This window comes from Rhyacophila brunnea, unplaced genomic scaffold (assembly GCF_057557595.1).
Source record: "Rhyacophila brunnea isolate RB1 unplaced genomic scaffold, BYU_Rbru_1.0 scaffold_9, whole genome shotgun sequence".
In the NCBI taxonomy this organism is placed as follows: domain Eukaryota; kingdom Metazoa; phylum Arthropoda; class Insecta; order Trichoptera; family Rhyacophilidae; genus Rhyacophila; species Rhyacophila brunnea.
The window spans coordinates 14750268-14768919 of NW_028233361.1; the positions used below are offsets into that span (position 1 = coordinate 14750268).

At 34.4% G+C, this 18652-nt stretch overlaps 1 protein-coding gene across 1 annotated transcript in view; it reads right to left on the reverse strand.

Annotated features, from left to right (window-relative positions):
* Positions 1-1839: 1839 nt before the first annotated feature.
* The window catches only part of LOC147063311 (RAB11-binding protein RELCH homolog), a 34320-nt gene continuing 17507 nt past the window's right edge, over positions 1840-18652 (reverse strand). The window contains exons 6-17 of the mRNA XM_085959374.1: positions 18179-18439; positions 14864-15014; positions 13566-13728; positions 12707-12858; positions 11877-12117; positions 11392-11764; positions 9496-9783; positions 7336-7454; positions 6676-6817; positions 6108-6316; positions 5181-5343; positions 1840-2386 (exon numbers count right to left, since the gene is read on the reverse strand). Of these exons, the coding sequence (XP_085815500.1) occupies positions 2137-2386; positions 5181-5343; positions 6108-6316; positions 6676-6817; positions 7336-7454; positions 9496-9783; positions 11392-11764; positions 11877-12117; positions 12707-12858; positions 13566-13728; positions 14864-15014; positions 18179-18439 (2512 nt within the window). The 3' untranslated portion in view covers positions 1840-2136. The remainder of the gene's footprint in view (positions 2387-5180; positions 5344-6107; positions 6317-6675; positions 6818-7335; positions 7455-9495; positions 9784-11391; positions 11765-11876; positions 12118-12706; positions 12859-13565; positions 13729-14863; positions 15015-18178; positions 18440-18652) is intronic.

Consider the following 18652-nt stretch of genomic DNA (forward strand, 5'->3'; position numbering starts at 1 on the left):
TCAAAGCAAATGACACCAAAAGAAAAATACGCATTTAGTTAAATTCCTTTTGTCTGTAGGCCAAGCAATAAATACTTCAAATTAGTATGGTAAAGCGCAATGCACACCGATATTCAACTCAACACCAACATAATACCAAATCAATAATGCCAATAAATTAGCATTCATTCTCATGCATACAGATGCCATGTGATCAAAACTTCAGAAACTAACCGTCGAAATATTCAACCCGTTTAAACAAAGACAAAGAAACAGTAACTTTGCATCAGAGCTTAGGAAAATAAGATATAGATGGAAATATTGTATACATTAATCAAATTAGAAATAAACCAATGCAGTGTTTCTATTGTTGGAAGGATGACTTGACCTAACCCGAAATGTCATTTCATTATGATTGCTACAATTGTCAATTTCATTCTCTCTGTTCACAATCGGACGAGGACCATTGTGGCAGTTGATTGAACTAACTTGAGAAATGATTCACGTGCTACGAAAAGTATAGATCCCGTGCGGTGGTTTTTTGAAATACATACTTCAGCGACATTCATAATGAACGTTTCCGAAAGATACTTTTTCCAATCAAAAATGTCAGATCAAAGCTGTGTGTGACAGTGCATTAAGTTACATGTGTATTTTGAATGTTAACAAAATCAATATTTTGCTGTCTTGTTAATGCGCAACCTGCCTTAAAATGTTCAGAAAGAAAATATACATACATACAATTTTAAAATTTAAAAAAAAAACAGATCAATTCAGGATGCATGAGTCTTCAATTAAAAATAAATAATTTTAAATTAAAGTGAAATTATTGCAAAGCTCCCTTTGCCGACGATAATAATATCAAAATAAATATTATCTTTTTTTATACAATTATTGCTTAAATTTAATCTCACATAATAGACCAAATTAATTTTTGGAAATAATTTTTCACATTTTAATGATACAATTTTACACAATATATATATAAATAGGCTTAAAAACGACATTCTGTTGAACGAAATTGAATCAAAACAAAGAAGAGGCTGTATATACATGCTACAGTGGCCTATCAGCTGTAGGTCTATTCTTAACAGTTATCACTTTAGCACGTTTCCGTTATTATCATTGGTCAAAATTAGCAAGTTAGGAATTATTTACACTAAATGTGATTAAACAGTTATCGGCGGCTACCTTTAATTCTTTGTAAAAATGTCAGTCAAATTCGGATATGTTCATGCGGCTGAACCCAAGCGGATAAGACCGAACATGAGCGGATAAAGCCTAACCAGCGCCATCTAATTGGTAATGCTCCGAACACAAGAATTTTGTATTGACACGTCCGACATATCAACATAACCTACAATTTTATTATTAATTATGTCACAATATGGTTTTGATTCCCGAATGTCAAAATGCGCGAAGTTTTTTCAATAAACATTAAACCTTTAAACCTCAAAACAGTCAACATAACCCACAATTTTGCCAGTCATGTCAGCTGGACACGGACATGTTGACGTAATTATTTTTTGAAACATCTTGTATCTCAATTCTCAATATGTAAAATTGACGAGTGTGTCTCATTCTCACGGGTTTGGTGACTAAGCGCCTCAATTATACATCTCCAAAGTAGCTATTTAGGCCACTGTTGCATTCACAGCCTCATTTATTTATGCATCGTCAACAGATAGAAGTTATATTAAACAATTGGTGTTGGCCATTATTCTTGACGGTTTTAGCACGAACAATAATATACAAATAACAAGGTAAAATACCATAGATAATAAAATATACTTACAACCATAAAATACATTCTTTCCCATAGAGAAAATATACACAATAACAATATAATATTATTCTTTTATACAGAATTTTTAAAAGACATTAAAGTGCATTCAAAATAGATAGATACATTATTAATACAATATCAACATTATTTACATGGGTAATGGTTATTAGATAAAAAGAATCTATTACCTGACATGCTGTCTTGGTTAAGATTAAGTACATTGCAAATTTTTTACGCATGGTGGGTTTACATATGGACATCAAAGTCTATTGTAAGTGTCATGGAAACTGGGCATAATCCAAGACGGCATCTCTGGTGAATAAATATTTAGCTTCGTAACATCTTTACCATTACATGTGACCAACGATACACTACGTCTTTTTCTTAAAAATATTTTGCAGGTTCATAGCGGGCTTGGAGTGCTGAAACATTTGCGTGACGCGTCTCCCCATTGATTCCGGAGTGCCGAGGATGCCCGGCAGCGAGGCTACAGGTGAAGAGGCATTACTGTAAGAACTCGACGACGTGTTGTGCTCCTTGTTTAGTGTCACTTTGTGGATGATAGCTTCGATTGCAGATTTGTGTTCGGTCGCTAAGAGATTGTCGAAATGTTCCAAGTTTCTGAAACAGGCAAGATGATGTTCGAAATATTATTTTGTTAATTTATCAAATAAACAACTTTTTTTTCATTATACTTATTCACTAGTGGAACACACAATGCAATTTATATTTTGATTAACAAACGACTTCTTGAGGAACAAAAATCCCTCTTTAAATGTGAGCTAGTTGTTATTTTCAAATATTATTTGGATAAATTCGCCGACAAGATCCAGATGTCTTTAATGGCCGACACCAGGATAACATTTGAATGTAATTTTTTTCAATCAATATGTATGTTTGCTTTCAACACAATATTGACACAATGGGTTAACAGTACAACGATTGCGATTTCTTTGAAGAGCCAAATTTCTTAAACTTAAACTATAGATGACATAGTACACTGATTATTAACTTAACAAACTTTAATTAAAGTTTTAAGTCTTAATTAAACTATAGGTAGGTACACTAAAAAAACTTGATGTCTTACTTAATAATGATATTATTTATTGATAAAAATTAAATTGTAAGTAAGGTATCCATAACATAAATCAATAAGTATATAAAAGTCTATAGAGATATAAATTACATCAATTCTCTTTAAATTAAAAATTGCCTTCCATCTCCTTGAAAAGTTTGGGTAAGTCAGGATTGTATGTTGTTGTTTTTAATATTAGGTACGATTCCAGGTTTTCATCAATAAGACGACTTCTCAATTTACTCTTGATAAGGTTCATGCTTGCAAAAGATTGTTCGCATAAATATGTAGAACTGGAAAGGGAAAGAACAGCAAACGCTAGTTTTTTCAATTGATCCTATTATGAGTCAGGAATACTATTCCAGGTGTTAAAAATCATAATGTCTTCCTTCTCCAGGTCTTTAAAAGTAGACTACTTGTGCTATGAACCACATTCATATTTGTTTTTCTCCGTTGAGACGTTGAAATTTAGAGCTTCATAATTCTTCATTTTTTAAATCCAGCAATTGCATTTCAAAGTTGCCAATGTCAACATTAAAGGGAGCAAAAATAATTCTGTTACCGTAGCATTAAGAGGTTTTTTTTTTTAACAAAGACTAATGTCGCTTTGCTATTTCTGAATTCCTGACACATGTTGAGAAAAGCCAGTGACGTCCCGTGGGGGTAGGCAGATTGAGCGTCGCTTAGGGGGGGGAGTTATTCAAAGGGCGGCAAATCGAGGAGAATCATTAGGTATACCTACATAGAAAGCTACCTAAACTTAGTAATAACGAAAATATCTTTCCATTAAAAAATTCAGCTCACTGGTTGGAAACAAAATATATTAATTAGGTACCTACAATAAAAGTTTTAACAGTTATTTATTTTTTGTAGGGTTCGCGATGTCTAGTTTACTTCCGTTGTCCTTGGACGTCACGTTCTTGGTGAACAGCAATGACACGTGCATACCTAATTTAAAATTTATCCAAATATGTTTGCCAGTCACTCGTGAGTTTTGGAAGTTGTCAGGTGTATTTTTAAATGTACCTATCTGAAATCGTAGACTCGCAATATTGTCTATAGAATCAGAGATGGCATTTAAAGTAGATGTAGTGGTATACCTATATATTGTTAGTAATGTATCCATACAACACATTTCTTAGATTGGAGTCATGAAAAGATGATAAAAGTACTGTATAAAAAAATGTGGCGGCATTTTGTCTAGGGACGTCACTGAGAAAAGCTTCCCTCACATTTAAAATTGTTGTTTTGAAATGGCAAATGTCAATATCAGAATTATTTTCGTAGCGATGTTCAGCAGGCTTTGAAAGTGAATCGAAGATTCTCTTTTGAAATCTTAAGCAAAAAGGGATAATTTGTTTTCGAATGAAATAACTTCTTCTAACATCGAAAAAAAATGTGTTTCCTTCTCCCTGCAGTTTACGATTAAGCTGATTTAGATGAGACGTAACGTCTCCCATGAAATAAAAATTTTGGATCAACTGATTGTCCGTTACCTATTTCTGGATAGTGAACACCCTTCTCAAGAAGAAATGCTTTAATTTCTGTTAATAAGGAAGCGAAACATTTTAAAACGTTTACTCTTGATAACCAACGTACCCTGTTATGCAGCAGAAGATCTGCGTACTAAACTAACTAAAAAAAAAATGGCGATGATTAAGAGCTAACTTTGCAAATTTCTTTTGGAAATGTCTGCGCACAAAGCACTTTTTGACGAATGATGTAATGTGCTTATTTTTTCTTTCAAAATAGTAACAAACCCTTTTCCTACACCGGTTATACTTTTCGCCCTATCTGTTGAAATTGGCACAATTTTATCGAGTGCAATATGATGTTTTTCCATCCACTCAATTACAGCATTTGCAATATCCTCTCCACAGAGTGGCAATAATCCTAAAAGTTCTTCTTTATTACCTGTAGATGAAATAAATCGTACGAATTTGACCTGTATCATTTATGTCACAAAACTCTTCAACTACTATTAATAAAGATGAAACCAATTTAAGATCGTCGACTTGCTGGTTGGTTATTTTGACTGTTCTATCTTTCACTATTTTAGTCCGTACGTGGTCATTTGTGGTAGAGCCACACTCAAGGGGCCAAAGAGCCACGTGTGGCTCGCGAGCCGTGGTTTGCCGACCACTGGGTTAACCAAATGATTCAACAACCGTTCCTCTGTCCAAAGTTTGATACCTCCACACGGTGAGAGTCTAAATGCTCTATCTTGGCGCGCAGAAATGATAATTTACCCTTTTTTAAAAGTAAGTGGATATATTTCGTATAATCAAATTTTGTCAAACATTTAAACAGTTCTTCATAAATCAAATGCAAAACGCTTACCTAAGAGCAGGGAATAACACATTTTGTACAAAATGCTCCGACAGATCTCCCTGCGTACTCAACTGCAGGGCTGGAAGAAGTTCATTGAGTAGATCGCCTGCCGCAGCCGCATTGTCTGATGCAAATACCGGAGAAAAACACAGCATTGCCAAGTATGGAAGTACTAAAAAGAAAAATAAACTAGTTTAAAAAACATATACTCTGAAGTTAAGATAAAAATAATGTTAAATTAGAAGAAACATTACAGAACCGCTTCACCGCTGAACATTTAATTACTATTTAATTACCGCATTTAAATAACATGCTAATTATATCTAATCGCCACCTAATGCCGACACAACAGCTGTGGCGTCAGCGCTGTAAGAGTTAGCTCTGTTAGAGTTAACTGTTTAAGGATCCAGTTTTGGGTGCAAAGTATGCTGAAAATACCGTGGAAGGACAAGATTTGATATGACATGGTATTTCAGAGAATAATAAAGCACCTGATTATAAACACATAAATTAATATTGGACATGTGAAACATGGTAAGTTAATATCACCTCCTACAACTTATCAGACAAAGGAGAACTCCAGTAAAAGAGGTCCGGGCAGTAGACTAATGAAGAAGGATCTGTAGCACCTAAAGACATGGTTTCGTACGAAGACGACCTCGCTGTTCTGGAGAAGATACTCTTCTCCTTCTTCTTCTGTTGTATCAACAGATATCTTTTTTTACGAGAAATCTCAAATGTAACCTAACCTAATAGACGTAATCTAACCTAACCTAATAGGTCTATATTCTGGTCCAAACACATTTTGAAAGACAACATATGAATTTGCATGCGGTAACCGCTTGGCTATCTTGGGCATTGGACACGATTTTAATGCCATAACGATATGACAATATAGCATGCAAGAAGTAAAATTGACAGAAAGATACCATTTACCTTTGCCGTTGATGGACGCGTCGCCGCATCGTAGCAATACTAAGAGAGTGTGCGTGAGTCGAGACGCAGCTCGACCTCCTAAGACCCCGTTCTGTTCTTCCCGCGCCAGTCCTTCCAGCGATAGCCAACATTTATCTCTAGCGGAAGCTGAAAGCTCGCCTCGACCCGCTACGGCACCCAAAGCTCCCATCGCTTCACACTTTACCAATCTAACAAACGGAAAAACAAAAACATTTTTCAACACAACAGCCATCACATTTTGATATAAATTTGCCTAAAGATTGAAATAATAAATTGTTATGCTAGGAGCATATTATGTTCGTACTAGAGTACTAGTATGTATAGAATTCACTAATAGGAATAACATGGTAAGTATATTAGTAAAATGGCAAGTATTTCATCAGTAAAGAGCAAGTATTAATTTACAATAATGGAAAAAAAATAATTACAATAATTGAAAGTATTTAAAGATATCTAAGTATATATTTTGATAAACAACATACAAAGTTGAGAAAATATGAATTAAAATGTTTAAATGGTAATTATGAATTTGTAATCAAGGACTTACACTGTGGAGTCACTGACTAAAGTAACGATGGCAGGAACAACTCTTGTATTTAGCACCTGATCAGTCAAGGCAGCATGCTCCACCAGATAACTGAACAGGCCGGCAACAAACGCACGGACTTGTTCGCTCGTGTGAACAACGCCTTAAAGAAATACAGCTGGTGTTACAATCCATATTTCAATAATATCAGTAATAGTTTCTAATACAGGCAGCCCTTGACTTTCGCACATAATTGGTCCCAAGGTCAGAAGTAGAGGGAAGTAAAAAAAAACATCAAAAGTGTACTTTAAAATATTTATTTAACAATGGATATAATAAAGTTAACGAGGCGTATTAGCAATCAGGTGTTTTCTTTATAAAGTTGTCAAGAGCTAGTTGAATAACACCCCTTTACGTATTTGAGAAGTGATGGCGAGCGGAGGAAAGAGGAGCGACTGCATGGAAGCTCACAGTTTTTGCACTATCAAGAAAAATCTAAATTCTAAGAAATGTACGAAATAACGAATTGCGTGAAAATAAAACGTTTGAAAGTCGAGGGCCTGAACACAATTGTATTCAAATCGCACAATGGCACTTAAATAAAAAGTCTTCTCAGTGAGTATTTCAGTTGTGTACAGTTGGAAACACTATTGCAAAATGAAGTAAATCAAATTGGCATACTTTCCCATAAAGCTGAGAGTGCGACATCTAAGAGATCATTATCCATTTTGGAGTAGCGTACAATGGGAACACCGAGTATTGAGCACGGAACAGAACACATCCCGCTGCATATTGACCATCTGAAATTATTTCAAATTTTATAAAGCCTTCTTGATTGTAACAGGTTTCATCGCACAGAAAAAATATAGCTTTTAATTATTTGGTAAAAATGTAATAACTAATTGGCAAGATTTCATTAATAAAGGGAAGTATTTTGGTGCTATAATGGCAAGTATGTATTTCATACAGTACACTCTCAGTAATCCACCGCTCGATTATCCGACAACTACTATAATCTGCCGTTATTTTTACTAGTTAAAAGCACAAAATCAAGCTCTATAATTCGCCGGTATTCGATTGTCTAATTCAGTACCTAGTCCGCCGCGTACAAGTATACAACGCAGATGAGACGGGTTTATTTTGGAAACTTCTCCGATCATCGCGAAGAAAGTAATGTACCAGGGAGGAAAGTGCCCAAGGACCGCATCACAATTATGCCGTGCTCAAATGCAACCGGGACACACAAACTGAAGCCTTTGGTCAAGGGGAAAGCCAGTAATCTTAAGCCATTCAAGAATATCTGTCTCGCTGAACAACTGGTTGTGTCAAGTGATTTACTGTTTAATATATAGTTAATAAATATGTATAATTTAGTAAATACTTGATTTTAATTATAAATAAAACCATAATTTGCTAGTACAAATTTCTCAAAAAAACTATGTTTACGAAATACCTGTTTTAATTTTCACCATATTTTGTATGTATGCACTATAATCCGCCGCTTTCACTAATTGGACACTTGTCTGGTTTTTGGGGTGGCGGATTACTGAGAGAGTACTGTAATATACATAATTTGGAAATAAGTTTTTTTGAAAAAAATATGACACCCCGCAGGTTTGAATCTGCATCTCTCGAGAATCGCGCCCATGTGCTCTGACCACTATGCTATAGGTATCATATCTATTTGCGATGACTAATTTTAAACTAATGGTTCTTACAATATGCACTGAAGGGCTTTCTAAATTGCGTTACTAATTGAAGGGCGACATTCCAAACCGGCCTAAGTCTAAAAATCTGATTTTGAGATAATCATATTTTTGTGATTTGCAATTTACCTCTTAATTTTTCAGTACTATAATATTTGGCAATTTCATAGAAAATTCAAAGACTCGAAAACATAATATATAAATAACATTAAAAAGTATAGCAAAACGGCCCTAAGTCTGTACTAAGTACAGTTTGGGACACAATAAAGTAAAGCTGAGTGTCTTTTGTGTATACAATTATGATTGTGTAATAGAATGTGGTCATGGACAGTTCTGTTGGGATGATTAATGAATAAAAATAATATAAAATTTCTTTCACTTTTTTTGATAAAAAGGTAAACATTGCAACTTTTACAGCATAATAATATATTATATAATAATACTACAATGTAGGATCATTTTCAATAAAAACTTATAAAACACAAATTCTCTAATATTTTGTATGACATATTTTCTAATCTGACGTGTTACAATATTATATTATGGCCGCTTGGAGCGTAAATGTAGCAAAAAGAGTTGAACTGCGCATGCGCATATATCCTTAGGCGAGTTTGGAAAGAATCAACCGTTACCTTAGTGCTGTTTTGAGAAAAAAAGGCACATTTCGACATCAAATTTAAGAGACTTAGGAATTTTTGTAAAATATAAGTTTTATTGAGAATATACATCTCAGCACACTCTATCGGATTCCATCAAAACATGAAAATTTGTAATTTTGGACTAAGGCCGGTTTGGAATGCCACTCTTCAATTACTAATTTCAAAAAGATTTTTTCTATCGGTTATATATTTCTCAGACGCGTTTTCAAATTATGTATGTTCACTAATAGATTACATTCCTTAATCTTAAAATATTAAATGGTGAGTATTTAGAAAAACAATATACAAGTAACTAAATACCCACTTAATCATATACTAGGGCTGTCACATGAATTCCACATGCTTAAAATATACTTATTGGCATATTATGTCCATATTATATTATACTCTGTCCTGAGTAAATACCGTGGTATAAGAAGTCTTTAATAGAAGAATTTAATAGTCGAAGACAAAATATTCATAAAGTTTAAACTGACCTTTTTATAATGTTAGCTATATTCTGATGCTGATTGTGAACGGTAGTCAACACGGCCCCGAGATAGACGCTGACGATAGCGGCGTCGGTGCCCTTCTGCGACTCGAGGCGAGCCATCCGCTGCTCCACCCTGCCGAGCTCGGCTTCCATCATAGGCCTCACCACTCGTTCGCTGAAGCTGGCGCCGAATATCACACAGATCGATTCGAACAGCACCGTGTACGCCGTGATTATCGCTATGTCCGTTGGCCTCACGCTGCTTATTAAAAAGTCTAACAAAGTCTTCAAGCTGGAAAAAAACAAATATTGTCAGTGATTTGAACAGGCAAATATATTATAATTCTCGTCACATTGTAAGTGAAGAAAGGATGTTGGATCTGGCTCAGTGACATGCTACACATGCCACAAGAGAGTTTCAATCTGGCATGCCTGTTCTTCAAGTCAACCGGATGTGAACTGAACCGGTGTCAGTGTATACAGTAGAACTACAAGACACTGACATAACCTGGGAAGGTGCAAGAAGACTGGCGATCGACAGAGATTCATATAGGCGCCATGTCGTATTCATATGCTCCAACTAGGAAGTAGACATGGGCTACGAAGAAAGAAGTTATAGTGCATGGATTTACCGGTACCAATTGTGTGTAAATTAAACTATCGCGATAATAACTGTTTACACGTAAAAGTGCTGACTGTCTTGCCAATATCATTCTTCTAGCGTAAGTGAGACGCATTGTTGTCATTTTATGGTGTTATTTAGTTGTGTTTGACTGGTTGTGAAAAATTGTAAACGTCAAAATGCTTTGCGTGGTGGAGTTCGTATTTTTTCCGGCAGATTCGCCACTATCATTCTACTGAGCACGCGCAGATATTGAAAAAATTACAACTGTTGCATGAAAACTCACAAACTTTTCTGATCCATGCATGTAACCTTTGAATTTTTATGATAATACATCTTTACACGTGTATTTTCTTGTTATGACCACTATAATACGTACTGTCAGTAGTAAATCTATGCACGTGTAAATGGGGTATTATGATCTACTTTAAATAAAATTAATAACCTCGGTCGATTCGGCCAGCACAGCTTTCAGTGTGATATTTTTAGCTTGTCTTCTTTAATCTCTTTGTTAAAATTGTAAAATCGCATCTTACAACCGTTGTGGAAGCCTTAATTTAACCCAGGGTTCCGTGGAACCTATTTCGGAGATGCTGGCCTAGAGGTATATTATTAGTGAAAGTACTTGCTGGTGTGATCTGGTAAGAAGTAAGAAGATTGGTAAGAAGCAGGAATTGTTGGACCAAACATGATTGACACACTGTTCATGCATTATATTACTGAAACAATAAAGTTTTGATTATATTATGCTTGACGTCGCGTGACGTCACAGTAAGCTGCCGCTATGGGAAAAAAGTGTGTAATGTCGTTTTTCTTGGTGTTTAAAATGTTATCAGACTGATGCTCCCATCATGTAGCACATTTTGAACCTTTAAACGAACATTGTCAGTTAGCAAAATCTGCCGAAATCACCAGAACAAAAATGAGGTTACCTCACATTGTACCGCACTGCATCAACACCTACATGACTCAATGAACGTTTTTTGTAATTTTCCTACACATTTTCGACTCATGTCAAAATCGCGGGTTTTTTTGTTTTTAGCAGTTGGCTATATGTATTTTCTATAAGAATGTTGTCTATTATCTGTGGTCTGCAGGTTGGGTTCTGTTCAAAATATTATTGAATTTACAGAGATCGTGTTCGTTCAAAATATTCTGCAGAATGATAAAACCATAGACTAAATTTGTCACTGTGACAGTACGCGATGTACATCTCAATATAATCACAAGTTTATTTACATATATTGGCAAGCAAAAATTAGAGTGTCAATAACTCACCAATTATTTATAAACCAATCCCTTTCATTCCAAGTAAATTCGGACTCTTCTGTCGCCACAGAATAAAACGTATTGATAAGCTGGTAAGGATTAGATATGCCGTCATCCACCAGAAACTTGGGATGGCAGAAGGGGCTCTGATCAAAGATATCCGCCGCACCTTTCTCACTATCACAGATCTCATCGCACGATGGGTCATCCATCGGCATCTTGTCTCTGAGCGCGGCGCAATTGATAACGTACATCAGTGCCGCGGAGATGATGGAATTAAGTAATTGAATGTATATTTCGGGGCCGCAGTTCTGATTGCCGCTCGCTGATGTGTTAGCCATCTTTTTTAATATGTTCGCGATTAGATCAGTGTGGAAAACACCTGAAATACAGAACACATTACATAACTATATTCCACATATCTGCATTAGTGAAAACTGTTTCATATAATACAATAATTATTATACTTGACTAAAATAATTTAAATATCTCACCATTCAACAAAGCGCTGCGTGCCAAAATGGGCGCCAACGTGTGTATGCACATTTCCTGAATGGATTCATCGCTGTCTTGAACAAATCTAAACATGAGCGCCTCGAGTTGGGAGTATTTCATGGTGGCAGCACTGGGGCACACCAGTAGAAGTCCTGACAGACCTTGCCGTCTAATTAAACTATCACACGAGTCACACATTGACACCACTATACTGAGGAGTAGTGAATTCACCAAGTCCAACTGAAAATGTAAAATATTACAATGTGAAAACTCTCTCATTGTGTTTATTTATTTGTTTATCTAGTGATGTGTGTCGAGAATAATCTCCAAAAAATTATTCTTTGAGAATTTTCTTTTTCATAGTAATAAAACATGGACCGATTTCATGGAAGATTAACGTATTTTATGAATGTTTGTTAATTTTTTACTCTGGCAAAATTGGATGTGTCATTTCCCAACGCAGAAGAAGAAAAATGATGCTATCAAACAATAGGTGCCTACTTAACACATAACGGAAGTCAACGTGCGTATATCACAAATGCACTAAAATAGTATAATATTACACATATGAAAGCGAGGCTAAGCTTATGCTTTTTACATATCAAAGTCAGGAGGATAAGGAGTCTGGCACCATGACTTGTCATGTATACTATTGTCGTAAATAGATGAATTACAAAAGAAACGAAGAACACAGTTACAGAGGTGAGGAGTGTATTATTAATTATCGTCTCAGGTAAATGAAACACAAAATAACTGCATCCCAATATTATGCATGCTCGGTTCCCTGTAGCACTCAGTCTATACATAATAATAAGCAAATGATACTCACAGAGATGTAAGGAGCTAAGGCTATTGAGGCTTCAGCACCGAGCAGTCGCTTCTCAATTGATTTACTAGTCAGCATCTCCCAGCACATTCCCAGAAGATCACTGTCCAGACCACAGTTCGTTTCTATATTCCATTGCAATAACAGCACCAAACCTGAAGGAAACAGTCATGTTATGCATATGTAAATTTATTTTTTATTTTTAGACATTTTAATCTTTAACACATTAATAAAGACCATCCTAAGGGTGCAACTTCAATAGTACATAAACTATCCCAGAGCCATCCTAAAACTCGCTGGAGTGGCGAATTGATTATGTTTAGCGGGTAGATATGGCAGTGAAAAGCTTAGGATGAAGGGTTAGGAGATATTCTCATCTAGTAGTAAGTCCATGGCCCCCACATCCTAAAACGGGCCCCCCCCGGTCAGGATCTTTGGCGGCCCCCCTACCTATCGCTAAGTTTAATGGCATGTGTGACGCACAGCAGAAGCATTTTCAAAATTGTGTTAGAGGTAAAAGTAACGACCTTCGGTTTATTTTTAGGGATTTTTGTAGTTTTAATACATCTACTTGAATTATGTAGTTGTCAAGTATCAACACAAAACAATCAAAATGCATCTAATGACCTGATTTTTTAAATGTAAAATTCTCTTTCGTGAAATAACGCTGCAGGCGATTTTTTTTACCTACTATTAGAGCAAATTTGTGATGTGTGTTTATCTTAAATATCTGATTGACCCGCCACACCGGGCCCCTAGTCTAGAGCCCTGTCAGCCCCCCTCCTTGTGGGGGCCATGAGTAAGTCTACTGTGGCATGGCATAGAATGAGGGAAAATCACAAGTCATAAATATTATACGTACCCGATATAATGACGGCCCTGTCATTTTTCTCCATCTTTTTCTTTAAGTTCAACAGTAGCTGAAGTAATTTATCTCTCTGCGATTGGTCAGGGTGTAAAAATATCGTGCAAATCAACAGACTTATCACTTCATCTCTTTTAACCAATAAGAGGTTCGGTACAATCTAAAAAGAAAACATATTATTATAATATTATATTTTTAGTTACCTATTTTTTTTTTACTCAACAAATAATTCACAAGATTTAAGAATGTAACATTCTAATTATTGAACATAATAATTATACATAATACTTAACATACCTAATTTTGAAAATACTTCTGAGAAAATATATTATAACCAATAGAAAAAATCTTTTTGAAAAAAGTAAGACACCCCCCCCACCACACAGGAATCGAACCTGCATCTCTCGGGTATCGCGCCCACACACATAGCCCACTATGCTAACTGAGTCATACTTAATTGTGACAAATTTTAACTAATGGCTCTTAATACTCTCTGAAGCACTTTCCAAATTGAGCTACTATTGGCGATCGACTTTTGCATTTAAAATCAACGTACCTATTACTTTAGTATTTTGCTATTATTCGTGAATAAAAAAAAATAGTTAATTAAAAATGATTAGCAAGTTCAAATAAGTTACAACAAAAAATCTTGGAGTGATCCGTGACGTCGGATAGTAATTAAAATAATACCTACTTTGATTTAAAATACAAAAGCCGATCGCCAATAGTAGCTGTTTACACATTTTTACAGGAGAGCAATAACAAAGTTTTCAAACCAGTCTGACAAGTTAGTTTATAAGATATTTTTAAGTATTTTATATGAAATTCGCATCCCAACACAAACCTTTAATCATTTGGTTTAAAAAGATTGAAGTTTATTGTTATCTTGCATTTTAAGCAGATATGTATATCTTTTGCCATATCGACTTTTTTTCACATTTGGTCAGATGCAAATATTGTTTAACACTACTTTGTAACCAATAAAGTTACAGCTCTAATATCTTGTCACATCAAAGAATGTACAATTTGGATCACATTATGAAAGAAAACTTAAAAAGTCTATGAATTATTCAAACAGATTTAGATTATGCAAATCAATCAACAGTGGCTAGTAATTTGAGTTTAAAGTCGGACGAGATAACTCGCGAAATTTGTATGTGCGGCCTGTCGATCACGGCCTCATAGAGCGAGAAAACTCGCTGAAGGCAGAGAACCGGTTAAACATCAAAATATATTACACATTACTGGATCATGTTTCATGTCGGAAGAAATTGTTGATTTGTGAGATAACTCACCTTAGGTAACGTTGCGGAGACAACATAAACAAGGCGATGCAGAGTGATGGCTTGACTTGTCCCGGCTATGTCATTCAATAATTCATTTTCATTGGTGAACGGTAGATTGCAATACTTCATAAGGGCCGCTTTATATTCGTTGGGAAGATTGCTGCAAAAAGAAATAACAGCATAATGTTCATCAGATTTGTGATACCAACTGAAAGTTTACCTCCAGAATTATAGGGCTATTGTAGCTTTTACTGTTTGAGGAATTTGTCAAATGATTAATTCAAATTAAGGGTAAAAGTAAAAATGAAAAATTTCAGAATAGTTAAGCCTGATGGATTTGTACACTTTATAGGTAGTAATTTATTTCTGTCATTATGATACCTTATCTTTCCTCATCACATAAATAAATATGGTACAGTTCGGTTATGAGGAATACAGCGGCAAACACATTTTGAAAATAGCCGATATACTGGATTATTTGTTAGGTTAACCTAACCTAACCAAACCTAACCCAACCTAACCTAACCTAAACTAACCCAAACTAACAAATAATCCAGTATATTGGGTATTTTTAAAATGTGTTTTCCGCTGTATTCCTCATAACCGAACTGTACCATAAATATTTTATAAACATTAAATATTTTCGACCCATAAACATGTGTAACATTGGCGTACAAAATAAATTCGATATAATACCCCATTTACACATGCTTGGATTTACTACTGACAGTACGCATTATCGCGGCCTTATAACAAGTAAATGCACGCGTAAACATGTATTATCATGCAAGTTGCAAGATTGCATGAATGAATCAAAATAGTTCGGAAGCTTTATTGAAGCGATATCTACGCCTGCGATAGTGGTGGCAGGTAAAAAAACGAATTACGCCGCGCAGAGACTCATTTTGAGGTTAACCAAATTTCACTGTCAAATAGTACTATAAAATGACAACATCGCGTCTCACTTACTCTTGAAGAATGAGATTGGTGAGACAGTCAGCACTTTTACGTGTAATTGTTATTATTGCGATAGTTTAAAATACACACTATTGCTTCAAGTAAATCCATGCACATGTACAACTTTAAATTTGAAGATACACTCGAAATATAAATTTGCAATAGAATATATATATGTTTTGCATTTTTTTTCACAGATGCCAGTCATTTTAGAAATTAGTTTTATTTGGTTTTACTCGCATAAGTTTCATTTATCCATACATATTTTTATCCGTAAAATCTCGCTAGCAAGTGGAGCGTCATTGGGTCCATTGTTTATTTATATGTAGGTATGTCAGATGTAATAATTTTTTAGCACGGTCGTACATAACATTTTAAAGTGCAGCAGTGAAATGGGTGTTAAATTGTACTAAAACTGTCATTCTTTCCATGAATAGACTTGTGTTTTGAAATCATTGTTGTGTTTTGTTTTATTATATTGCAGTATTGTATATAATATTTGATAGATTAGTAACAATAGACGTTTAAAATTTCATTGATATAAAAGTATTGAAGTTTGCAATTAACTAGTTACTTTAGAGAAATTATTCATTATTGACATTTATCACTCCAATCCTTATATAGAAATTCCATTAACGGCCCACGTGCTCGTCGTAGGTCAAAATTGAGTTTTTATTGTATTTTCAAACCATGATCCTGGACACTCCTTAAACGTTGTAGATAATCTATTTATATAATTTTGAAGCCTTATTATTCTTTATAGTTATTTTAAACATTTGATGACTGCATGAAGTATTTTTATTACATAAAATAGTATTCTTTTAAACCTCTCGCTCTAATGTTTCATAATATAGTCATATTTCAGTACATAACTGTGCAGTGGTGTTAAGATTTTTTACATTTATTAATTTTTAAACGCATTTATAAAACCATTCGTATAATTTATTACGAGATAATTTTTGTAAAATATTCACGATAAAAAATTATATTGATAATCTCTGTGATCCCAAATTTGACAAGAATTAGGCATTTTATTATTCAAAAAATCGGCAAGATTAATACATTTGAAGATGATTCTAAAGATACTTATTATAAGCTATGTCTTTGACCATTCAAGTGTGATAAACATCTTATGAATAATGATTGCTTTATAATAATTATTGACCTAAGAATAAGGTAGTGTTTTTTTGAAATACGCCATTTCTTTTGTCATTCCCCAGTGGTTAAGCTACAACATACGGCCGTAGCCATAAATTGACAAACTATAATTAAATTAGGGAGTAAAATTATGTTAACGCGCGTGTTTGAACATGTACCTAACCGAATTTTTTTTTATTTTTTTTTAAACGGTACATGTTCAAACACGCGCGTTAATATCATTTTACTCCCTACTTCAATTATAGTTTGTGAATTTATGGCTACGGCCGTATGTTGTAGCTTAACTACTGGGGAATGACAAAAGAAATGGCGTATTTCAAAAAAACACTACCTTATTCTAAGGTCAATAATTATTATAAAGCAATCATTATTCATAAGATGTTTATCACACTTGAATGGTCAAAGACATAGCTTATAATAAGTATCTTTAGAAACATCTTTAAATGTGTTAATCTTGCCGATTTTTTGAATAATAAAATGCCTAATTCTTGTCAAATTTGGGATCACAGAGATTATCAATATAATTTTTTATCGTTAATATTTTACAAAAATTATCTCGTAATAAATTATACTAATGGTTTTATAAATGCGCTTAAAAATTAATAAATGTAAAAAATCTTAACACCACTGCACAGTTATGTACCGAAATATGACTATATTCTAAAACATTAGAGCGAGAGTTTTAAAAGAATACTATTTTATGTAACAAAAATACTTTATGCAGTCATCAAATGTTTAAAATAACTATAAAGGATAATAAGGCTTCAAAATTATATAAATAGATTATCTACAACGTTTAAGGAGTGTCCAGGATCATGGTTTGAAAATACAATAAAAACTCAATTTTGACCTTCGACGAGCATGTCCCCCCTTAAGCATTTTGAGGATTATTCTGCAACCATGTAGTAGGTGAAAAATGTAACATTTTCAGTCAAATCAGAAAATTAATTTATCTTATTTAAAAACCATTCGTCATTATTGGATATTCATAATTTGTCTATAACAATTATTCATGTAATATCCATCGCCAAATAAATATAAAAGGGATGGAAACAGCCACAGAGATTCATTTATTGCTGTAATAACTAACAACACTCTACTTCAGAACTTGGTAAACACAATCAGACAATAAATAAAACCATATTCTAATTTACATCAATATAATCAAAAGTTTATGAATCAAACTTTTGTTATAATAATCATAGGCACCTATTGATCCAAGCTTCATTCTTTCCACCAGCTGTGACACTGTCTTCATGCGATGGCTTGATGTTCTCCAAAAACTGACCCCGGCCCCAGTCACTCTCGGCGTTCTCGTCGGCATTTAAGCTGAAGGTGTCCTCGATTGTGGTGATGCTGTCCTTCCTCTTGGAGATGTGCTCCGTGATGAGCTTTGGGGAGTGCTGTAACTGGTCATCGGCCATCGAAGCTGGTTCGAACGAACTGGTGTTGGAACCGTCTTTCTGTGAACTATTTTTCATGGATTTTTAAATTAACTGTATTATAAAAGAATAGGTACATAATATGTTCATTATGTTTTCCTTCTAAATTAATATCAAAAATGATGTGTGGAAGTTTTTAGATATTTGTTTGATGAAAGTATTTAAATTCGTCATTATAGGTGGTTGAGCAACATATGGTGGCAGTCATCCGTTATTTCCCCATCTACCCTCACATCCTTAT